The sequence below is a fragment of the Strongylocentrotus purpuratus genome, unplaced genomic scaffold (assembly GCF_000002235.5).
Source record: "Strongylocentrotus purpuratus isolate Spur 01 unplaced genomic scaffold, Spur_5.0 spur5_scaffold_9, whole genome shotgun sequence".
NCBI classification, from domain to species: Eukaryota; Metazoa; Echinodermata; class Echinoidea; order Camarodonta; family Strongylocentrotidae; genus Strongylocentrotus; species Strongylocentrotus purpuratus.
The window spans coordinates 16,863,697-16,889,556 of record NW_022145615.1 but is presented as its reverse complement, the minus strand read 5'-3'; the positions used below and the strand labels follow the sequence as shown (position 1 = coordinate 16,889,556).

Genomic DNA, 25,860 nt, shown 5'->3' with positions numbered 1-25,860 from the left:
TACAATTTCTATATTTCCAAATGAATTATATAATATTCTTTTTGAATGTCATTTTTGTCCACTTTGCGTATAATCTCTGTAATGTTTTATTTTTTCTGTAATAAGTTCGGATGATTTCTTTTTAATGCATTTTCCCATAATTCATTTTTCTACTACATAATTTATGCATCAGTTTTTATTGCCCTCAAATTCATGAAATTTCTCAGTTTCTTATATATTCAATCTTTCATATTTTCGTCGTGATTTGTTCATACATGTTCTCAAACAGTCTTTCTATAGTAATGACAAATCATGCAAACACCAAAGCACTGATACAAACGAAAAGTTTAATATGTGCGTTGGGGCATGGGCCCGTTCGCATCTGCATCAATTTAGAATGTACCAATCCCCAGGAAATGTTTAACTATGTATGTTAGGGGTTCTAGATTGCTTACTACAAAATATCAGCTTCAAACAATACTTCTAAAAAGAGTAATCGCATATTCAAATGCACTTTACTAGACACAAGGGCAACCAGACAGTGAGGTCACTAGTCGACACCCCCGTACGTGGTCGCACTAGAATATATCGCGTAGGGTATCCATGGGTTCCGTATGCGCCATTTTATGCTCATCTTTATTTTCTTCATACTTCTAATAAACCATTAACCCACAGAATGCCAGGTTAAGTGTTTTTTAACTTGAGTTTATACATGCAAGCTGTACACAAATTATTTTTATAATGTGATTGGTATACTTTTAAGGACTCATTAATTTACCTGTCTGTTCCTAACAGCAGCTTCAAGACCGATTCCTTCTAATCCAAGACCGATGAATCCTTCAGGACATGGTGGACAGCGGAACCCTGGGACTAGGTTGATACACTCTACTACGTCTGAACACGGGTAAGCTTCAATACACTGGTATGAAGATAATATCATAACTAAACTTTAGTTTAAGTTACAAGGACTACGATCACATTCACACACGTGAAGAATGGGCCTTCTTCATTATGTGCACGATCCTTTCTTGATATTTACAATTAAGCACACATAATTATGAGCTTATTTTCAAGATTCTTCCAAAGCAGTGTGACTATCGTTTCGTCGTCGTTTATTTTGTCGTTTTCATTAAAGTTCAGGTTCAAATTAAAACGAAAATTTCTCGACAAGTTGGAAATGGATTACTGTTACATATGGTTTAATCATCAAATATGTTTCTTTTGTCATCAATCTAAATCTTTTTTTTAGCGAAATAGAATATCGTCACACATATCGAATCCTTTTATATCACATCTCCCAGTGACCCAGTCGTAATAATGAGACAACGAGACCGAATAGAGACCGAGCAAAAAACTTACAATATCCTTAATAGCTAAATGGTTAGTTTGGAGTTGGTTTTGTAGTTTGACTGAGATGTAACTCTCACGGCCAGACCAGCTCCAAATCGGGAAATTGTAACCTTTATTCGGTCTGTTGATGGTGTAGTGTCGGTCTAGACTCGATATAGCACTCAAGTGTTATGGACTTGCCTCGTTGATATCGTAACAGTAGGAGCCGTTTCCTCGGTAGCCAGCGGGGCAAGGACCGCACCTGTATCCCAGACCATCGGGCTCATCAAAGCACATAACATCGGGGAAGCAAGGATTCGAGCTACACCCATGTGTGATGATTGTCTGAGGACCTGAGGTAAAATAATCGGTTCGCTCTGTCATGTCGAGTGAGGGCGACAGTTGTTGAGTTGCGGGTTAACGAAAAACGGAAAGGTTAGAGAAAAAGCGTTAATATTTCAGGCATTGGTGTGCTGTTTGAAATAAAATATAGGCCTTCGATGCGCATCGGTGTAATAGACTATTGAGTAAGTTTGAAATGAAATAAATAGCATAAGTTTTGACTTAACATTAGTAAATAAAGTCTAAGCGAACTTGATAATAAGTGAAAAACTTATTATTGCCGAAAAGGGCTTATTGAAGATTAATGCAATTTTAAGAGAGCCATGTCGAGTACAAAGTTTTGTAGTTTAAGCAGGAATATTTTCGAAACACTAATGGTGTATATAGGGTTTATTATATATTTATTAGTCCAATAAATAGTAAATTTACTTTAAAAATAATCAATTTATTGCAATTTTCAACAAAACATACTCCATTCACTTTGTTGTTAAGTATTCAGCTTGTTTATGTGTCAGAAGTTTCCTCCTGTTTAGTTCGTCACTCTGTAAATGATGGATGTTTATTATTGTAGCGTCTTATTTTCTTTTCTTTCATGGTTAATTGTCAATTGTTGTTAGGTCTAAACACTTGATGAGAATCAAAATGATATTTATTTCGTAAATAGTTAACAACTGATATTTTACTTGTTTCAAAGCTTGAAAGATTGATATAACGGAATTAAATAAAAGCCTTGGTTAAATATGCAATATTATATTCATTTTTACTAATATATTATATTTGTATGTGCTGTGCGGTAATAAATTTATTTGAAAAACAAAACACTTCAAATCGTTAACACACAACACTCGTCTAAGTAGACACATTTTCTGTGAGGATGTTAAGCAAAAAATTCACGTCAATAAAGAAAATTAAAATAATCATAATAGACATTTCATGGAATTGTGTGGACGTATGCAAATAAAGCTTATCAGGAGATAACATATCTTATCCTATTCAACCTAGTTTGTCAATATGGGGACAGGATTCCACATAAACAAATATTGACAAACTAATTATCACAAATCATTTTCTGGTTTTGTCATCGATGCAACTTTCATACCAAAGAGGTGGTAGCCGGTAGTAGATTATGACTCTCTTTCCCTTTGACATTTTAAGTGAATCAAAAGGAGGTTCTAACTTTTGTTCACGTACGAAGAAATTGCATCGTGTAAGTATGTTTGATAAAAGTAATCATAATCATTAACTGTACAGAGAAACAATTATTAAATACTTACCACACATTCTGCAGTTTTCGAGGGTATTCCTTAGATGTCGGATCTCACGGGTCTGTTGGAAAGGGAGAAAAGTGAGTGAAAGGTAGAAAGTAAAGAACTGAACTTGGATCACATCTGTTATGAGCTTAATATAAGTTTGTCCTTAACTACATGTGGCAAAGATTGTAGATTCGACCAGATAGATGACATGAATACATTAGAGTCATCTAGATCGATGTGACGAAGACATCAAGCTTGTCAAGTTGAGTGTAGGGAAGAAATTAGACACATCAAGGCGAGACTCGTCTACATGAATGTGACGAAGATATTAGACTCGTCTAGATGAGTGTGACGAAGATATTAGACTCGTCTGGATGAGTGTGACGAAGATATTAGACTCGTCTGAATGAGTGTGACGGAGCTATTTGACTAGTCTGGATGAGAGTGACGAAGATATTAGACTCGTCTAGATGAGTGTGACAAAGATAGTAGATTAGTCTGGATGAGTGTGACGAAGATATTCGACTCGTCTGAATGAGTGTGACGAAGATATTTGACTAGTCTGGATGAGAGTGACGGAGATATTTGACTAGTCTGGATGAGAGTGACGAAGATATTAGACTTGTCTAGATGAGAGTGACGAAGATATTAGACTTGTCTAGATGAATGTGACGAAGATATTAGACTCGTCTAGATGAGTGTGACGAAGATATTAGACTCGTCTGGATGAGTGTGACGAAGATATTAGACTCGTCTAGATGAGTGTGACGAAGATATTAGACTCGTCTAGATGAGTGTGACGAAGATATTTGTCTAGTCTGGATGAGAGTGACGAAGATATTAGACTCGTCTAGATGAGTGTGACAAAGATAGTAGACTCGTCTGGATGAGTGTAACGAAGATATTAGACTCGTCTGAATGAGTGTGACGAAGATATTTGACTAGTCTGGATGAGAGTGACGAAGATATTAGACTTGTCTAGATGAGAGTGACGAAGATATTAGACTTGTCTAGATGAGTGTGACGAAGATATTAGACTCGTCTGGATGAGTGTGACGAAGATATTAGACTCGTCTGAATGAGTGTGACGGAGATATTTGACTCGTCTGGATAAGGGTGACGAAGATATTAGACTCGTCTGGATGAGTGTGACGAAGATATTAGACTCGGCTAGATGAGTGTGACGAAGATAGTAGACTCGTCTGGATGAGTGTGACGAAGATATTAGACTCGTCTATATGAGTGTGACGAACATATTCGATTCGTCTAGATACAGACACAAATATTAGACTCGTCTCTATGAGTGTGACGAAAATATTAGACTCGTCTAGATGAGTGAGACGAACATATTCGATTCGTCTAGATAAATGTGACGAAGATATTCGATTCGTCTAGATACAGACAAAAATATAAGACTCGTCTAGATGATTGTGACGGAAATATTAGACACTCCTAGATACATGTATATGTGACGATGATATTAGACTCCCTGATAGTGCGACCAAGATATTAGCCTCCTCTAGATGAGAGTAACAAGAATATTAGACTCGTCTAGATGAGTGTGACGAATATATTAGATTCGTCTGGATTAGTGTTACGAAGATATTAGACTCCTCTGGATGATTGTGACGAAGATATTAGACTCGTCTAGATGAGTGCGACGGAGATATTAGATTTGTCTTGATATGTGCTTGTCCTTCCTAGAGAAGCGACGCAAAGCATTATATTGTCTAGAGAAGGATATGAGAAAGATATCGAACTCAAATAGATTATTGTAACGGAGACGTAGAAGTCCAGTCCTTTCTTTCACCGATTGACTTACCTGGTCATCCATGCCGTTTTTCAAGACCATGAGTGTACTAGACAAGGATTGAAAGGCGTCCATCAAAATAGTCGCTCCAGGCCCTTGAACAAAATGAAAATATCGATTAAACTAAAAATAGTTTGTATAAATTTGATATTTAGAGTCTTATCCCGTAACTGGGCATTAGGGTAAATGGACGTTAGGCTTCAATGCACGATGGGATAATAGCTGACGTAATAACATCTTCATTCAAGCAAAATATAGCACATTTTTCTGATAACAGTATCATATGTGTAATTTGCTTTGCTGCGTTATGGAGTGTACCTTCTTGGCCAGTATACATACAAATGATTATGAGGGTCCGATCAATATAGGTCCTTTTTAAATTCGGGAAATTTACGCCCGACGAAAAAAAAAATAGTACAAAACAATACATTTCATGATGAATAGCGCAAGGTTTATTACTTTGGACACATTTGGTAGGCCTATATGTTGTATTATGATTTTTATTAATTAAACATTATAAGGACAGAAGAGGGTTAAAAATACTAATATTTGGAATTTAGCTTACATCCATCAGCATCAAGTGGCTTAGGTTCCGTAGACAGACTGCATGAGAGTGAGTGGAGCACATCTCCTATTGGACCTCCATACATGAACCTAACATTCTGAATCGTACCCTGAAAAAGAAGGTGATATTTTTTATTTATTCCATTGTTTAAAAAGTTAGCGCTGATCTCTTGTAGCGTTTCGTCTTGCAGAGGCTCCCACACGGTGTTACCACATTATTAGTATGATGATACTCCAACATAAATAGTCATGCAAGAGCTAAACTATGTATGTACAGAGAAATGCTCTGGCAAACTCACGAACTTCACTTCTAAAGATTCATATATTGAGGATTGAGGATTGCTGTCTTAAAAGGTAAGCTATAAAGCAATAGAATGGGACATTTATTATTGATACTTCAGTCACACCGTCGAGACCGACACCAGACCAATTGTAAATTTACATTACCCCCAATGGCTAAGAAACGGTGGGTTTGGTGGTGTGTGGTACGTGTAAGTATGCCAATTATGATGTAATAAGAGCACTATAAATTTCATAAGGAAAAATGTTGAAACCCTATGGTGAATATTTGATGAAAACTTAATAAAAGACTTTAACAACAATTTCTCTTCAAAACCTTCTGTATTAACTTTATCGCAGTTTTTACCACGTTACAGTTAATTGTATTCCCGTATCTGTATATATTTTATTTTATTTGTTTTGATTTAAACATTTACTCAATTTTGCTAGGAATATTTTATATCGTTTTTTGTTTCTTTCTTTTTTTGGATACCGCTTTGATGTTTTGATGCAAACATTTATTCATATATATTTTTCCCCATTTACTATGTTTTCTTTATATATAAATATATTTTTTTGAATGCTTTTTAAAAATATTATTGTATGTTTGATGTAAACTTCCATTTTTAGTCTTTGGACTTTTTGACAAGTCGTGAATAAAACCTCATTTGAATTTGAATTGAATTGAATTTGAATTATCTAGGTATCAAGACAAATATTATGATCTCTGCAGTTTCTGTTTTACCTTCAGTGGGTTTGCAGTCATGCCGTAACCAGCCTGACCCAGCCTCATCTCTGAACCGTCGATCACCGTTCGAGAGAAGACCCTGGATAACTTATCCCCTATCTTCATCTGATTAGCGAGCCGGCAGTCGACATAGAGTGTGAGGGTCGTGCTGGATCGTTCGGTGTGGAACTGGAGGATAATGGTGTGCCAATCACCGTCAACCACGAGGAGGTTGGGGAACTCCGCCTGGCGTTGCTGATCTCCGACGCGGTATTTGAGGACCACTGTGACGACGAAAATGACATAGATACATGTGAGGATTCTAGTAGCAATAATACTATTTCGCTCCTGTTTTTTGGCACATCTCAGTATTATGATATAATCATGATAATGTCTCCACGGGCATCAGAAGAGCTTATTCACCCCGCTAAAACTAGTACTGGAATTCTGCCATTTAGAGTTGAGATATTCTAAAGAATATTAAAATAATCGGGTTCAATTTGCACTGAATTAAAACAAAGGACACTTTCACATCAGATGATGTACCATTTTAACAAATTCTCTTTGTAACTAAGTAGCTTACATATTTGTATATATTGTTATAAAAATGAGTAAATTTCCACTGACATAGCGGAACAGGTATATTTGTAATTTTTATATTTCTCATCACGGTTAATAATTCAGGCAATGCCCCCAACTAGGTTTAAAGGGTTTTTGCGAATAATCTTAATCACTGAACCTAAAGATAATCATCTGATATTCAGTACGAGTAATATAGGCTTACATTTTCCTCCATTTGTGCCATTGTAGGACAGCTCAAACCTAAGTGGCGTTCTGAAGGTGTCCTGTGAGTAGTAATTACTCGAGTACACTCCGAATAAGACTCCATGATGCCGAGGAGCAAGCCGTGATCGAATCACGAAGTATACATCCTCATTCTTCCGCATCTCCTTAGCGAACTTCTTGAAGAATTCTTGGTTGGCGATGATGGGATAACGAATGCTTATGCCGTTGAAGAAGAAGGCATCGCCGTAGATGTTAGAGTTCTCCTGCGGGGCGGGTGAGACCCCGGGGATTCGGGAGTTGTAGATGCCGAAGCCGTCGAAAAGATCCGCTTCTGTACGAGATAAATAAGGTATTATTCATGATAAAAATTTAATGTGTAGCTTAGATGTAATGATATCATCAATTCAAATAAACCTACATCTTATTGTTGTGTAGTACAAATGATTTCTTCTCCAGAACTGATGTGACAATAAGATAGCTGTACATGAAGAATTCGTAAAATTCTGTACATCATGAACCAAATGTTATTAATGGTAATAAATTTATCTGTAATGTGGCTATCAATGCTTAAAGGAAAAGTCGTAAATGAATAGCCCTAAGCTATCATTAAAGTGCCGAAAAAAAATCCAAATTTATTCCATCTTTACATTGTGGTTGCAACCACCTTTACAAAAATAAAACCATCTGCAAATTGTAAACACTTTTAACAAGTATATTGTAAAAATATACATTAACTGAGCCACAGCCAGCCTACGTAAATGAATAACCCTAAGCTATCATTAAAGTGCCGAAAATAATTCCAAATTTATTCCATCTTTAAATTGTGGTTGCAACCACCTTTACACAAATTAAACCATCTGCAAGTTGTAAACATTTTTAAAAAGTATATTGTACAAATATTTATTAACTGAGCCACAGCCAGCCTACTTTCACGCATGTCTCTTTATTATTCACTGCCTCTGTGTCTCTCGATATCAATGGATAACTTGATAGTTGCTCGACTGTCTTCTAAGATTAGATCAACATGACGCAACATTCTCTTAAATAGATCTGACACTCTCCGGAGAGAAACAAGTAAAAGTATTCACAAATTGAGGCTTTCGAAAAAGTATGTCAAAGTCAGAATTAGACCAACATATCTTACATTTCGAACTCGTCAAGTCTACTTACTAACGCGATACTGGATGTGTTACTCAATACATAGAATTTCTTTGTCTTTTTAATTTCTTAGATTAAGATACATTACGTTTAAAAATGCTGCGGCATCATGTTAAACCCATTTCATGTCAACCAATCTGACAGATCTGTGTTTTTCAGTAGGAACGGTCATTCTATTTTGACCTACATTTAACTCGGGCACACTATAGTATCTAGGTTATTAATATAATAGTTCGCCTGTCATTATTCAAAAACTAATCCTAAGCTTGTTTTGGCATGGCCGAAATATCGATTACTCCTTGTGTTGTTTCAATACCCAGATTCGGTAGTACCTCTGAACCCCGTTGATCAAATTAGTAGATATGGCTATAATATAGATAATTTTATATGGCATGTAAAGACAAAACCACAGTACGACCTAGATATACATCTAACTCGGGCAAATTCCGAAACATAGGCTTGTCACGACTGTCTTTCACAAACTAATCGTAAGGGCGTTGAATCGATGGTAGATCAGTGGTTTTGCTAATGAGAAGTTCAGGGTTCGAAACCCGGGGGATAAACTTGTGACCTTTGATGACGGTTTAGTCCTCAATAAAACTTTCCCCTAATAGGAAGCTGTAGGTCCTCTTAATATTTGCAAGCATATATCTGTTTTCATATCTGTGAGATAAAAAAAATATCAAAACCAACATCTTGTATTCCTCATCGAGAACCAACCTCTGGACTGCTAGACAGTGTCATTCTTTTGAATTTCCTAGTTCTTCCAGGTTCTGGTGGCGATATCACTGAAACAAAGGCTTATTTGTGGCTGATAAACCAGTTTTAGGATAAATTTGAACCAGATTTCTTGGCGAATATGTCCATTTTTAGCCGCCGCCCGATGAGTTTGAAAAACCACCATGACCACGTTGTCTCAACCGCCGAACCTAGTTAACGGTCATTGCACTTTTATGACACCTCCTTCCGATACGATTTATTAATATTTTGATTGAATTGAATTCAAATATTTCTTCTCCTCTTTCTTTATCTTTGTCGTCTCTTTGTTCTTCTAGTCAATTCTTTCTTCTTCTTTAGCACCGTCTTTATTATCGCTATCTTCTTTCCTTCGTGTTTTCCCTCTTCTTCTTTTTTCTTCTTCTTCTTTTATTTCTTCTTTACCCTCTCCCTCTCCTCCTCCTCCTTCTTCTTCTCCTCCTTCTACTACAGTCTTCGTCTTCTTCTTCTTTTTTATTGTTGCTTCTTCTTTGTCTATTTCTACTGTATCTTCTTCTTATCCTCCTCCCACTCCTCCTTCTTCTTAGTTTAAGAAGATCGCCTCTTGTTTATTCGGGTATATTTACCACATCTACTCAAAATATGACTGTATTGCAAGTTTTGACAAGAATGTAAAGCTAATACTCTTAAATCTGAACAACGTTTAATACTAAAGTCGCATAACATTTATTGTTTATACACATAAAACTATCTTAATAAATCGTGAGAATAGGCGGCAATTTAGTTCTTGTTTATCGACAAGCTGGAATGTCATTTCAGCATTTTTTCATGATTTGATTTAAAAGAAAAAAATCTGTTCCACTCTATAATACTTGACATTTTGATGCACTCTTATTATTAGATTATTGAATTAGCTTTGTACAGTTTGGGGAATGTTTTCGAAAACATATTGAGGTAAATCGCACAGGGCTCATATATTTGTCGATGCTCGGGCATTGTTCTAAGAAATATGATGCAACATTCTTTCTCGCTGGTTGAACATTTGCCAAAAAGCAAAACGTTCCCGTCCCCACGATTTCTCTTTTGTAGTCATATATAGGGTATGTTATAGCTTGAGTATGTTATGCCTGCCTTGCCCTGCCCATCCGCTTAAAACATGGCTCTTTAATTTTATGCACACACATTAGTAAAACTTCTCGGTGGGTTCTAGTAATATTTTCTCTCAGACCTTATTTCTTTAGTCAAATTAGGGTGTGTCCCTTACGACAGCTTTGCGCCACCCCACTCTGCTTTCAAACATAATCTGCGTCACACATCCGTGTCAGTGCTATAGCAACAAACACGATCTTCAACTTCCTTGCCGCAGTTCTCTCATCCGTCTTTATAATATCTTTGTCTCTTTCTTCTCTCCCGACTTGTTTCTTTTGTAACGTGTATCACCTTGTAGCTTGGCAGAGGTAAGGGTCTAGATATAATGTAATAAACGTTGAAAATATTCTATTACAAACTAACCAGTGCCATTTGATGGCTAGCTGTGACTGTCTAGACTTTTTCCAAGCCTCTTTCTTTTCGTGATAATTATTGTCAGTATGGAGTATCATGATTACCAATATCGCTATTTCTTTTGAATCGACTTTCAAAGAAATATTTAAGTAATTTCTACCTTAGATTGTCGTGTCGTGTCTTAATGAAAAATTGCAATATCCCGCAGTCAAGCGGTTGTACATGACAATTTCGGTTTGTCTGGAAAATGTTACGCAATCTTTGAGTTCTTAATTGCACATATGTAACAAACCCTTTTTTCAGAATAAAATAGAAAACAAATAGTTTTAATCGCCCAAATCACAGAGCTTTTCCAAAAAAGGTTTGTACAGTTTGATCCAAAAGGCATTTGCTGTAAATACAGATGTTCGATTTGATCACTCATTAACGGAAGGTTATACTTTTTACTGAAATAAACTTAAAAATTTTAAAATAGAATATTGCAATGAGCCGCTTTCCTTCACATTAAGAGATACAAAATATACTTTTTAGTTGCAAAAAAGTGAAATACAGTGAATTTTCTATAACAAATCATGAAAAGAAAGAAGGTTTTGAATATATAATCTTGACAAGAGGCTAATAAGACGCGGTATGGCGCTATGCGGTGCCACCAATGGTGTCCTGTTACCAGGTAAATGAACAGAGACCAGACAAGGACAATTTAGCAGACAATTTGGTTCCACCCAGGATCCACCCAGGTCAAACCGAGTTCACTGGTTCCCGCCTCGCAAAGTCGAGGCACCTTTTGGGTCTCTTATAAAGTCTCTTTTGTTCTTAAAGGCATAATAGAGTACTTACAATCCATGAAAATCTTTAAGTTATGGTTACGTGGAGTTGGAGATTTGATTTGATGTAACGTCAAACCGTGCTGGTCGAGGGGAGGGGGCGCCATAAAACACTCATGTGCTTCTGTCACAAAATCACTCCAAATAATTGATTTATTTTTCTTCACAAAAGCAATTTTACGATGTGATTTTGTCATGACATGAATGTTACGGACTGACACCGTCACGAAATCAATCTCACAGAGTGATTTTGTCACGGAATCCAACCCGCGAGTCATTCTGTGGACCAACCACTTTGTGAGATTGATTTCGTGACAAAATGACATTGTGAAGTTGCTTTTGTGACAACATCAATTATTTGGAGTGCTTTTGTAACGGAATCACACACGTGTGACATTGCGTCTCATATTCGAGATTGAGCATGCTCATTGAGAAGCATATATACCACGTGAATGACATTTTAATTGGGGTCAAGCTATATATCATAAAAATTCAAAGCTCACGAAAATCATGTAATTTAGAGTATTTATATAGGATACAACTGATCGCTTCATGTCAATGCAATGAAAAAACCCAAGTCTCAGAACACCTATAAAAACTTGTCTATTCAAGATTATTCGAAACTATTAGCATTATGACTAAACTTAGGCAGGATAAACGGGCAATTAGAGCTAACAGATTACTGATGGGGATCATCAAAATATCACCATAAAATGGAATAAATACAAATGAACTCGTGCTCAACCCATTCCCTGTCAAAATGGGGACACTTTCAAACTTAAACAGGGAGGCTATTTGTAAATGGGCCTGATAAAGAAAGATTGCACTGAAAAGTAAATGGTTCATACTAGAACCTCCAGCATGACCATTATTATCTAGGAAATTCAAGAAAGACTTGTTTCAAAAGGTGTAAAACGTCTACAAACAAGTTGATTGAGCTTTAGGTTTCAAAATACACGCCTTAAGGCGATAGGTGACCATATTGACAATCCCTGTCTTAATGCGGTGACTTGAAACACCCTCAACGGCAGACTTACCTTGGATGCATATATACAGTGCAATTGTGAACAATGTCGACAAATTTTAAGTTTATTTATCATTCCATGTAAATATTTTTGTTTAACTTTAAAGTTGTACCATAGTGATATTTGAATTGCAAACTATACTACAGTCAACCTGGCGGCCATGTTGTCTTTATCATAGCACTTTTACTTCATGTGATATAATGTGGAGTGGATTTCTATAAATCACACATATCTCGCATCTTTAGGGGGAAAGTTTTGATGTAGATTACATATGATCGCACTTATGGCTTTCGCGTAGAATATAGCGCAAGAAAGATATCGGCGCATGCAATTTTAATTTTCGATCGGGTCCGCCCATATGAACCTTGATTGCTCCTGCGGGGTTAATGTACAGTCTCCGATAGCGGCGCAGCATCTCCAATGGATTTCCACAGCGGCTCTGTTTGGAGGATACCAGGTTGCGGTTTCTTGCATCATGTCATGGCCATACAAATTAAATGAAAGGAAAGGAAAGAGAGACTCTCCTTGGGTGGGAATCAGTGTTTTCTCCAAGTGATCTAGGCCAGGCTATTAACCTGAACTGGGATATTCTGTTCCCCTATCTGTGCCTCATATGAGTGATATGATATGGAATATCTTGATTGGCATTACAGGATAAGTGGAACATTAAAAGTGCGAAAGAACACTAACAAATGTTTTAACGTCAACCTTAATTTAAGGCATTAAAATATCAACAGCAATTACTTCAACTCAAATTTGGAGAAAGATGTTTTATGAATGATATCTCTGCGTCTGTGATCCGTTTATACAACAAACCCCTCAACTTATGTATGTATCTTCAGATAATTCATAACGCTATGGATAACCTCTTCTTCGTCAACTATAGTCCTATCCATTGACAAAATTACTGATTCACATTGTTATGCAATACCTTAAGGAATTCCCATGGATAGTGTCCTCAGTCCTTTGCTATTCATTTGCAACATATAGCGCTTATCATCGCAAAATGAATAGGCCTATGTATTTAAATCACAAATTTAAGAAGTAGCCCTTATTTGAAGGGTAATACTCCAAATAAGTATGAGGTAACAGTTACAATTAACAAACAAAACCACTGGCGATGTACCTTCTTCGTTTGTAAAGCAAAGATTATTATATAGTTTCCCATTATTTCTATCAATTCATTTTTATATTTTACCATTCATGAAATGATTTCAGCTGTATAACACTGTGAGTGTCGGCCATTAAAGGCATCATCAGCCTCGTGGAAAATGTCTTTATTGTCATTACTGCGCATCGAATAGCCACAAGCACTGCATGATCGCGTCAGCTGAGCGCACGTTATTGTCATTCAGCCTGTTTCGAGCCTTGTTTATCCTTCGCCAAGATTTAACAAGTAATTTTCGCTGTCATGTCCAATTTCATCTCATGCTGCGCCTGAGGCGCGACCAACATACAAATCGATGCAGAATGGAACACGAGTCGGAGGATCGAGACATGACCTTACGCATAACTCTGTGAAAGGTGGTGTCTTTAAGAGAAACAAAAGAAAACGGACGAGGATGGAATTTCCATGAACATAACTGAGGATAATGCGGTACATCTAGGAATGCACACCGAAATTGCATTTTTGCCAAGATCGATGACAAGAAATAATGCTTTTCTAGAAAACCCCAAACGACACCCCATATACCTGTGTTAGAATGTTCTCGACGTTTTTAAACAACGCAGTTATCAGGGAAGATATGAGATCTGGTGACAAGCTTAGAAACGGTTTATTTTTGTATCCTCATTTGTATCAGTAAGAGAAAGGCTAGAGATAACTTCACCAGGAATGTGTCCTCTAAAGAAATTAGGAATTTCCGAGAGTAAAGCTCCATGGGTTTGTTCACAGATGGACGCCGATTAGTCAATTAAAGTCACAAAGAACCGCAAAAATGTCTACAAGGTCTGTTGAGGCGCCACAGGGTAGCTTAATTGTAGTTGACCATCAGCCAAAGGTCACTCAAGTTCGATGGCCAAAATTCAACAGTTTTATTAATATTCGACCATCTGGTTTGACCCCTCGTCTTTAAACGATCACTTGATTAATCAAGTAATATTTTATTGTCCATAGGGTGAAGAAGAAAGAATGTGAGGAAATAACTAATGAACTTTACAGGAGGGAATTAACTCCTAGTGGTCAGTATCGTTCATAGGACCCTAATTCCATGTACTTTATTTTGATTAATCTGTTATCCTATTAATCATACCTGGGGTGTGGGGGTAGACAACTTGATGGTGTTCATAAAGGATATAATAGGAAGAAATTGATTTCCTGTGGCCAGTTTTTTTTCTTCAGAATTATTCTCTCAAGTCATAACATTTCATTTCCTATCCCATTATTGTACCTTGGGTGTTCCTGGTGGAATGATTATTTTAAAAAACAATCGAAGGAGCAAATTGATCTTCAGTGGTCACTTTGGATTCTTTCAGACTTATCACCTTTGTTTCGTCAAATTTCATTTGATTGATAAATTATTCTCACTATTTCCGCTGGGACAAGAGTATATTAGCAGTGACGTGCTTTAGTGAGATAGGTACTAAATTTCCCTTAGTCAGGGTGGCTAATTTTGCACCTACCGCCCTCGTTTCGTCAAATGTCATTTGATTTGATTCGTTATCCACTTTGCACCTTAGCATAGGGCGGTACAAGTGCGTGCCTGGGAAAGAGCTGAGCATAGACCACTGGGGGATGTAATTTACTTGAGATGCCACATAAGATGCTTGAAGTTTCATTTCACTAATCTAGTATCATAATTATTATGGTTATGTTGGGCGTAACGATTTATAGAATTATAAATCCCTTAAGTCCTCGATCTAAGGGAAATCCTTTCCGTATTTTTTACGTAATTATGGAACTGCTAAACTTGTGACGAGCCATTAGTTATTTCTTTCACTTTTAAATTGATAGAAAATCGGCATCTAATTACATTATCGCAATAAATCACGACGAAATACAATTAAATGTAGTATGAAGTAGAAGGGAATATATGTATTTGTCATTATTTTCTTAAGTAATATTCAATGCGTTCAAAAAACATTCTTTCGAGAGATTATCTTCTTTAGAATGCTTATTGAAAAATTCTCCATCTCCCTGGCCAGAGAACTCATTTTGAATAGGAGGTCAAACACCCCCACCTAGCGGAACAACCGTCGATATCAGAGACTGAAGCTTTCGTTAAGACAACATCTGATCCTAACATCAAAACCAATTTACATCGATGTCTATCTTGAGTCTCAAGTTTGAAAACTGACACTCTGCGTACATTTAAATATACGATCTTATTGAGATCTATACAGTAGCATGTTATATGACCAATCCTCGTCTGACTGGCAGAAGGACATTAGCAAATGCCATAAGTTTCTAGTTACTTGATACTATGGTTCTGCTCATGTTATACCTTTTTCTACATGGCAAGTGAAAATAGATGGTAGCATCCTCATACCAGTAGTTTCGTTTCATAAGCGCATAGTTAAAGTTAAGGATATTTGATTGCTACCAGCGGTTCTTCATATTACAACATAGTGTGCCTCCATGTTAAGTGCAAGCAACGCGCTTACGCCCTTCTGCCAACCAAACAAAGAAATATTGTTTCTCTATTAGTTTTTCTGGGGGATGGGGAGGGGTTTGGCTACGCCGAAGATGAATGATTTACATACCGACGCCCATAGAGACTGGTATCTGCGATGACGTCACGGATAGCATCAGAAGGAAGGCGATGGAACACGTGCCGAACTGCATCTGGAGGGGGTTAAAAAAAAACAGACAGACGTTGGGTCAAGGTGGGGACGTTCTCCCTACAGCTTCATAGATAGATTAGAACTTATTAATGCTATACATTCATCTGATATAAATATCCACTGCATTATCTGCCATTTAAATTCATCTGTCATTGATATTTAGTGGCATCATGTATATACATGTATAACTGTGTGTGAAGAACTGTTGACCAATTATTTATAAATCAATTAGTGGAAAGTTACAATTATCTTTCTCTGGCCTTATCGAAAGTATGTTTTTTTTTTTGCATCAAGCAAAATGTATCATATTCACAAGCCTCATATGACTGGACTGTTGCACTACTTCATCAAGATAATTATAACGTCTATGTGATATTCATCAATATTTTTACACTACATTATCAAAGATACAACAATAATATTTGGAGGCGACAATATACTTTATGTGAGTATATGGAGAGAATAAAAACGTTCAATTTTGTATTCCTCTTGCTATGCATTTAAGGTCAATTGAGCATTACATTACGAAACAACTAAACGTTTCTTCGATCATCAAACAGCAGATTTGGATGGGCTTCTTCGCGTAGAAACATTCAAGAGTATCTGTGCATAGAGCGCAAAACATTTCTATTTTGACACAGAAGTTTCAGCAGAAAGTCTGAGAAAGTTAATTTGTTTGGTGAGTGTTTCGCGTGCCTCTTGTTAGTCACAAACTACCCTGTCCAATAGCCTCGGGGTCCTAGACTACTTCAACCTATAGGCTACTCGGTCAAGATTTACAAAACCCTAGACTAGACTGGGCACATGTGTTTTATGAAGCCTCAGTTGACTAATGTTGTGGAAGTTGTATATATATATATATATATATATATATATATATGTAAGTCATCTAGGTGCGTCGAAAGAAGAAATAGCATTATCTGCAAGCAATTTGGCCCTTCGTCAATAGCACCGACTGACGTCATTCTCCAAAGCAGGAAACGAACAGCACTTTTCATGTCATGAATAATATATAGATTAATAATAATGATGACGCCAGAGAGCATAATAACGATACTACATGCTATCTTATGAAAATGGAAGATTAACACTTCAGTGATAGCCCAATTTTATTCGAATATTTTTAAGTGAGTAGACTATTCAGACTTGTTAACTTATTTCGGAAATGAGAATGGCGTAGGATGATGCGCGTCGCAGATTGTTTTGAATGAGCATAAATTTGTAATGTATGAGTAATTCTCGCTAAATTTGACAACTCTTATTAGGTGTACTTATGGGACTTCTCCGTTTTCCAAAGAAAGCTATCAGTCAAAAGAAATTGAACAAAGTTATAACTGAAATCAACAATTCAATGTTTGTCTATTGATGAGGAGAATTCCTCAGAGATATGATACTGTATAGGAATGGTTTGCAGGGTTGTTAACATACACTTTATCTGTGAGTTACATTTCATCAATTGTTATTAAAAAAAATATAAGTATTATAATAAAGTGTTTTAAAAAAGGGTTCAAGATGTGACTTACCGTGCCGTTGAAAAATTCCCTCACTTTTTTAAAAAGCCAAACCCTTATAAATTCCTTTTACTTGTCACAACGCACTGGTTTCAAAGATTCTCTCCGGCAAATTGTACGTCTTCTGCTCAAAATCAAGTATATTTGGCCATCTAAAAACAAAAATGGGAAGAAGTCCAAAATCGAACATTCATGTAACGCTGCTCCTTCGTCAATGCGATAACGTCGAACTGTGACGGTGTTTGGCTTTTGAATGCGCTCGCATGCCCGTTATCTGCGAGAGCCGGGCGAGTGCGTATGGGAGGGTTGCCAGAAAAGAAGAGGTGGATAGATGCTTTTGCTGATGAAGTTTGTTGGTAGCCCGTGGAGATGGTAGACGATGGAAGGAGAGGTTCCTAGTGTGGACGTCCTGCTTTCAAGAGCGTCAGCTGAATGCCGCCTGGTCTGCTCTGCCAACCGGTCTAAATATATCCGGTACCGGTCCAGGTTGGGCCGGGGTCATGGCTTGTTGCTCACGGTATGGGTTCGAGGAAGAGGGGAGAGAGGTGACAAGAATCATGCGTTTTGAATGGACGGATAAACTAAGAAAAGAAGAGATGCAGACCAATGGAGTATTGAATCGGAAATTAGAAAAGAGAGTAAAACATTTGAGACGATACAATTTAATATCATATACGTGGGAAGCAGAATTAGTAAGAGACAAGATGAAGAAAAGCCATAAATGCCCGATATGATTTCCCTTTTTTCTCCCCTCCTCCTCCCCAACCCCCTCTCTTTCTTCTTCTTTTTCTCTTCTCTTCTCTCCCCTTTCTCGCTTGTTCTATCTATCTCACCCTCTCTCTGTTACCTCTCACTTTCCTATATGTTCTTATAAACCCTTTAAAATAATTTCAATGCATTTTTTCTACCACCTCCTATTTTCTATTCCTATCCACAAACAATATAGCATTAGTCTATATCTGCCATACAATACAAATTAAAAGCTGACATTTCCTTAAAACAATACCTCATGACAATTTTGAAATTTGTATCATGAAGGTTATTAAAAGTCAAATTTGCAATGAATTTCTAGACTTAAATGTGGTGATGACAGAACACAACTCCTAAAATTGTCTGTGAAATGACTGCATTTTTTGTAAATCACATTTAAAAATGGAATTTAAAAATATTTTTATATTGTGTCTTTATGACTATTAGCTCAGTTATAGACATCGTATGGATGACATCGTACACGGATTGAGGATTAACAGACAATGTTTTTATTCGGGCTTAGACGTGTATGATACCATTCAACTAACCATAATAAATAGCAATACCCAGTCTTTAATAGAACCTTAATCAAACAAAGCCATTTCAATCAGAATCGTCAAAGAGCCAATGAAGCCTTCAGGGAACGTCCCAATCACACACCTCACATAACCATCATTAGAGCCAACAAGGAAAACTTTACAAGACCATGTTCCTATGGCATACCGAACCCTGCGGGACGCCATTCTTACCCGCCCATAGGCACGTAGGTTCACAAGAACGACTAGCTTTACAATATCCAGAGGTATGGAAGATAAAATGGGTCACATGACACGCCCTGATACATGATCTTCTAAAGAAACTTTAGATGTAGTATCCCTCTTCTGACTTGTCAATGGGAATGGCATGCAGTAGTCCGGTGGTGGAAGAAAATTTGCCGTAATTATTATCCTTTTCAGACAGAGATGATGGACAATCTTGAAGAAATGGATCTGTGATATGTGTTAAAGATCATTTTAGAAGGTTGCCTGCCTGTCTGTAAATTTATTAAATATTTAAAACAAAACGTCTACCATCGTATTTTTGTAATGGTACATATGGATTTATTCTGTTTTCACATTACTTTTTCAGTATTTTGTATTGGACTGTATCGAATGAAAAGCAACTCTTCGTCATGTTCACATAAAGAATTTAACTAAGGTTTTGATATCCATCTAAACAACTTACTGCAAATTTCAAGTCTTTATCAATAGGGTCCCGGGTTTTTATTTTTACTTAATTAATTCTAGCCATCTCACAGGAATACTACCTTTAGCAAGAGAAGTTATCTTCAACTTAGTATTACAAATAACGGAATCATATGTTTTCGTAGGACTTGATCGAAGAATAAAACCTGGATCCCCCAAATGGATACCTCAGTTTTATTCATACTTCTTTTTTCAATACTCTTTCGTTCTCCTCTCCTCTCAGTGACGTTTCTTGCTTTTAATGTTCAGAGGGGTAGATTCTCTTCCATAGTGGGAGGGAGAAACGTTGGTGGATTAAATCTGGTGTCGCCGAATCGACTAGCCCGTCTCTGTTGTCTAGTTGTTGAGGCATTGGCGTTCTAAGCCATTGACTCAGGTTCGATTCCCGGTGGAGATATTTTTCAACATTTGCCAAAATTTACATTTAAAAAATGCAGGTCAGCAAAGAGGAATCTTTATGTATGCCACGCAACCATTAATCTCTCATGTCCTTATTTATATGTATTGTTTTTATTTCCGCAAGAGTTGTCAAAACTGTTGTATATGTTATTTCCTAATAACATTGAGATATATATATATATATATATATATATATATATATATATATATATATATAATGTTTTCATTAGGGTATACATTGTTATTTCTAATCAGACAGGTAATGACAGGAAGTATTTCTTACATGTCGCATTATTACAGTATTTTGACGTCACAAAAGTTGTTTCTAATGCACCATGCTATGTCTTTCAGCCACAAAGCAGAACCCCACGATGGCAATTGATAGCAAGAGCACACGATCCAAATCCAAGAGATTCATTCAAAATTCAGAAAGCGAAATACGAAGGCATTTAGGTTGCGGTCGACTGCACAGTTTGTGATCTGTTCAGGAATATAAGAAAATAGGACTATCTATAGTTTCGTGTCACCACATTCCAATTGAAAAAAGTGTGTTTTGCTTTTCTTTTCATAAGCCACAATGGTATCACATTTCATCATCCTTGGCGATGAATCATAACTCATTCTAAGGAATAATGAAATTGGCATGATTCAAAGCAAATTTTGACTGACAAGAACATGTCATTTGGACTAAAATATAAATTCGATTTGGTTAAATATCATAACGAAATTATCACTTCATCTAAACAATTCATCATTTGTTTGAATGTGGAGATAATTTTAAATATGTTTTCATCATGTAACCATGTAATTTTCTGTTATGCTCCTCTTTTGTTTCGGCATCTGGTTATTCATTTGATTTATAAAAAAATAGTTTCAACTATCAATTTTAGAAAATACAAAGACATAACAGTAATGTATAGTATAACTGTGTTTGGGAAATTGCATTAAAAAGCCAGTGTATTGCATAATTAAAACACAGCGGTTCCCCTTACCAACAAAGTAATAACAAAGCACATACAGAATACAAACAAAGCTTAAAACGAAACGAAAACCATAATTTGCTGCATAAGAAAGTTGGAAACTTACAGGATGCTGTTGTGTCCAGTAGCCTAACCAAGTACGAATGTCGGGAAGGGGGCGTGTTATTATCTTTCTACTTTAAAACCAATGCTTAAAACAAGAGATAGTTAATAAAATATTTGTAAAAACATATCAAAACTTGTACGATTTTAGAAAAAGTGTAAATTAAGTGCCTGGGACATGATTTCTTTAAAGTGTTTGGAGTCATATTTTATTTAATAAAATGGTGTGGGGGAACGTGCTTTATGTGCCCATACACCCCCCCCCCCCTTCCCGACATTTTATGCAATTACATGTCATCACACCTGCACAACATCCATAACTACCGTACAAAGTGTTTGGTCTTTGAAGACCTCTGAACATCCACTTGGTCGACTTAAACTGTTTTAATCTTTGGTGATTCCTCCGTGCAAATTCACCTGTCTGCATGCGGCGAGGAAACATCATGAGGATAGTTGAAACACCTTATTACTGGTAGAGAAGCAGGTGGGAGGTACAGAACTGCTGACCCACTTCTACCGATCCTCTTTCTGTGTCTAGACGTCAACATGTCGAGGTTACGAGTGCCTTAGCATGTTGAGTAACGCTGGAGTTAAGAAGTAAATTGTAAATATAACTCAGCTTGCATCCTCATTGAAATTCTAGAACTTGCTTTATTGCCAATAATCTTCCACTTCCGAGTCTATGTTTGTCATACGGTTCATGAATTACATATTGTAATTGTATTACGATGTTTATCTCATATTTTATACAAGCAAAACATATCGGAAGACGTGGAACTATCTTGCGTCTGTAATGTCAGTGTTTCGGAATAATAATGCAAACAAAATATTACTCGATGTACCGCTTTATACATGTAGTATTTCCGACTTTTGAAATGCTTGTTTTGATAATTCAAGGAAATGTGTTTTTTGATAGCCCATTAAATAGATATTCCCAGCGGTAGTTATGGTGCAATTTCCACACTCTTCTCTTTAAGTTTGTTCTTGTCTCCCTCTAAATGTAATTATTTTCACACGATAGTTGACTACCAATTCATTTAATTCTGTATATGCCACATCGTATCTATCATGGGATAGATATACGAAAGGTTTCAATATCATTTGACTGTTTCCCGTTCAACATCAATCTATGCCGTTATTACAAGGGTCGTCATGGATCTAATCAAGACCGATAGTGAGTAATTATGCAAAGCCACTGCGTAGCACAAAGCAATCCTTTCCTTAATTGTTGGTGCCTTATGTTTTGTGCAAGATAACACGTGTGACAAACGGGCGAACGTGCAAAGAAAGCAACAGATTGAAGTGGTAACCGTTCACAATACAGAACGGAAAAGAGAACTTCAAGAAATAAACAAAAGTATGTTGTTTCTTTAATTCATCATACGGTAAGATGTTTCTGAAATATTTCATATGGTTTACAAACATTCAGTAGTGAGAGCAAAATACATCTTACTGGCTAAATCATCTGCAGCTGCAATAGTTGGGGCTAAGCGAAATAAAAAAAAACACACAAATCAAATTTAAGCCTACTAAAGATTTACGAATGAATTCGGTGTTACGTTTCGAAATATTTAGAACAAACCAATGAAAACGATATTTTCCCATTTTTGACCGTATTTGATGTTTTCATTCATTTGCAATATGTTGTCCACATGCCCGTCGGCTGTTGGTTTATCCCAAGTGATGTTATTACGTGAAATATTTCGTTTGATTTGCAGTGTCTCCCACAAAGCATAGTCCTTTGACAAATTAGTGTACTCTCTGAATATAGGAATCAACGCTTTCTGATTTCACAATTTGTCAACAGAGGTTCAGAGAATTATGCAATAAGCAAATACAAATTTGTAGGCACCAGTAAGGATTAGACCACCATTGATTCAATAATGTGTATGATTCAATGGAGTATCGTCATGATGTATATTCATACATTATAACGACAGATTTAAAGCTCACGAGCTGACAAAATATTTCAAGAAAAAATATAGATTGCGAGGTAGAATGATGTTTATAAGCCAAAAGAAGTTTAAAAGCAAACATCAAGAGGCATCGCTTGAAAATGTCTGTCACCTTATCCGTAACTGTCGGCAAATAAGGGCCCCCTTGTCAATCTTCTTTGGCTAATAATAAAACCTAGCGATTTTTTTTCTTCTTTTGCTACTTTGATTTGATTTGATTTGATTTATTTTCCACTCAAATATCCACAAGTTAAATGGCATATATAAACCATACAGTATTACAATATATAATAGAAAAAAAATAATTATATAAGTAACGAAATACTGACAAGTATGTTCGCAGTAAAATAAGTTTACAGAGTACATTTAAGTTTGAGCATAAGACAAAATATTTTATATTGCTTGATTTAATGCAGTTGTAGGAAACATTTTAGCAAATTTGGTTCGACGCAATTAAAATGTGTGTTCGTGCCACGTCTTTTAGACCCTCCTTACTTTTATCTGCAAATTATAATAAATGGTTATCTCTGTTTGTGAAAAATTTTTGTGCAAAAACTCAATAAAACTGTGTCTTGGTACTGACAAAACGAAGAAATGAATGCTTCTCATGTATTTGACTCGAACGGTTTTTTGTATAGCAAAATAACAAGTAGAACCAATGCTGAAATGGCTAATGGTTATCCGTCGTTTACGGAAATAATTCCGAGCTTAAAGGTACTATGTCCCATTTGCAGGCCCAAAAAATGAAAAAGTTATATTCAACTGCATTTGAAAGATAATACTAATTTAGAACTTCCCTAAAAAAGGTGGGGCTTGAAAATGTCTTCAAGTGGGAAAATAACGACTATTAGTTGTCAAATCGACTTTAGGGCTGTAGAGCCCAAAAGTAATAGTTTTGATTTTCAGACAATTGTACCGAATGGTCATACGTTTTATGCTGCGCAAAGATTCAATCAGTTTAATCTTGGCCATCACAAGAAGTGGGTTATTTGATGTAGACAAATGCTCATGTACCCTTTACAACACTTTTCATGTATGTTATAACCGAGGAAGAAAAAAAGCCAGTCAGTCACTCAATAGTGTCTGACAGTGAACTCTAGCAAGTAAACGGGTTTCCTTGCATAATTTGAATATGAGGACACTGCTAACGTTTAAATTTCACAGATAGGACATACATGACATATTCATAATTCCTGCAAAGTTCTACAGAATTTGAGGTTGGCTGCAAAAGGGACATAGTACCTTTAAATCAGGTTTTAATAATGGTTTGTACCCAAAGGTTTAGGTAATCATAAATGTGTAGAACTACCATATTCCTTTACGGTAAATATTCACACTTAGAAATTGAACTCTGTGAACATCATTTGCACATAGAGTCCAGATTATACAAATTTTCGCTTGTATCGACAACGCAGCAGCAAAAGTAAGCCCCAATCGGTATCCGATTTGAATGCAAGATGTGACCCCTGTTTGATGGTAAGGTCAAAAGACCTGTTGACTTGGAATGTTGACGAGAAACACTCGAGATACCAGAAAATATTGTTCTTCTGAATGAATGAAAGTATCTCTACAATATCATACTAAAACGTGTTTTTATTTCTACAATTATATGAAGACCACATGGAATTCAAAACTCAGTCTGCAACAACATTGTCAATTGAGAGAATTGATAGTGGAGAAGACAGTTTCTTGATTGGCAAATGAGTGTGGATTATAGAATCGGAGGAAACAACACGGGCTCTAGAAGCAATTGTATAAATGAATATCCACATCCAAACTTATTCATGTAGGCCTATATATATATATATATATATATATATATATATATATAAATGTATATATAACAAATAATTCAGTTCGGAAAATCCTTCGTCACGGTAATATACAAAATTAATTTAAACAGTTGAAATTAAAATCCTTCAAAATTCTTCACTATTACCCTTTTTAAATCATATATATAATATAAATACACCTGATGAGAAAAATGGAAAGCGCTTGTGAAGTTCAAACCATGCTTCTTATGTATTCCATGCAGCGTTGTGAATTAATTTAATTTCTGCTCTTTAAACATGTATGTGTGTGTGTGTGTGTGTGGGGGGGGGGTATTTTTATTTTTAATTTTACGTGGGAAATGAGTTTAAGTGATAGTCATATTGTGTGGGTCTAGGGTTGAAGTTAGAAATGCGAGCAATTTAAGCAAAGATGCCTATAAGCGTATCAAAGTTAAGGATGAACTTTAAAATCCATTGAGAAGCAAAGGCGTATTATTGTTAAATTAGAAAAGGATAAAAATGCCGAAACTCCAAGAACGGCTTTCGCGTGTGAAAATCATGATAGCGATGGCAAAATGTTTGCTGTATAATTCTATTTATAACAGCCTCCTTGTTTCATTCATGCTATTTGGAATGCAAAGTATTGCAGATTACATCACTTCCGAAAAGAGATGCCGATAACTGCTCCCAGCACATTCTTGGGAGATCTTTGAAACAAGGAAATCATTCTAAAAGTTTTGATTCGATTTGCTTTCCAAACAAATCAAAACTCAACACCCACCAATCAAAGATCTCTGCTATTTCAAACTCAACGCGTCAGTTGCCGCTTTAGGGAATGTTCAGTAGATGTACAGGGGGGTGTTTCACAAAGATCCTAAGTCGAACTTATCTCTAAGTTGGACTTAAAAGTTATGGAAAGCCATTAGCATCCTTGAAAATATTTTGTAAAAGTTATTTTAAAAGGCATAAAATTTTAATTCAAATCATTCATATTTTCTATTATCATGGGAGATTTCATGTTCTTGATGTGGAATTTATGAAAAGTCTAAAATACTTGATTTTTCGCTT

At 36.2% G+C, this 25,860-nt stretch overlaps 1 protein-coding gene across 2 annotated transcripts in view; it reads right to left on the bottom strand.

The window, feature by feature from the left end:
• LOC576669 (cartilage oligomeric matrix protein) overlaps positions 1 to 18,323 on the bottom strand; it is a 42,877-nt gene extending 24,554 nt beyond the window's left edge. The window contains exons 1-9 of one of the 2 annotated variants that reach the window (XM_030976847.1): positions 17,603 to 18,323; positions 15,999 to 16,080; positions 7,068 to 7,400; positions 6,302 to 6,567; positions 5,279 to 5,387; positions 4,726 to 4,808; positions 2,925 to 2,976; positions 1,510 to 1,685; positions 758 to 898 (exon numbers count right to left, since the gene is read on the bottom strand). In XM_030976847.1, coding sequence (XP_030832707.1) covers positions 758 to 898; positions 1,510 to 1,685; positions 2,925 to 2,976; positions 4,726 to 4,808; positions 5,279 to 5,387; positions 6,302 to 6,567; positions 7,068 to 7,400; positions 15,999 to 16,080 — 1,242 coding nt within the window. In that variant the 5' untranslated portion in view covers positions 17,603 to 18,323. The remainder of the gene's footprint in view (positions 1 to 757; positions 899 to 1,509; positions 1,686 to 2,924; positions 2,977 to 4,725; positions 4,809 to 5,278; positions 5,388 to 6,301; positions 6,568 to 7,067; positions 7,401 to 15,998; positions 16,081 to 17,602) is intronic. The other variant, XM_030976848.1, reaches the window with a different exon arrangement.
• Between the last annotated feature and the right edge of the window lie 7,537 nt (positions 18,324 to 25,860).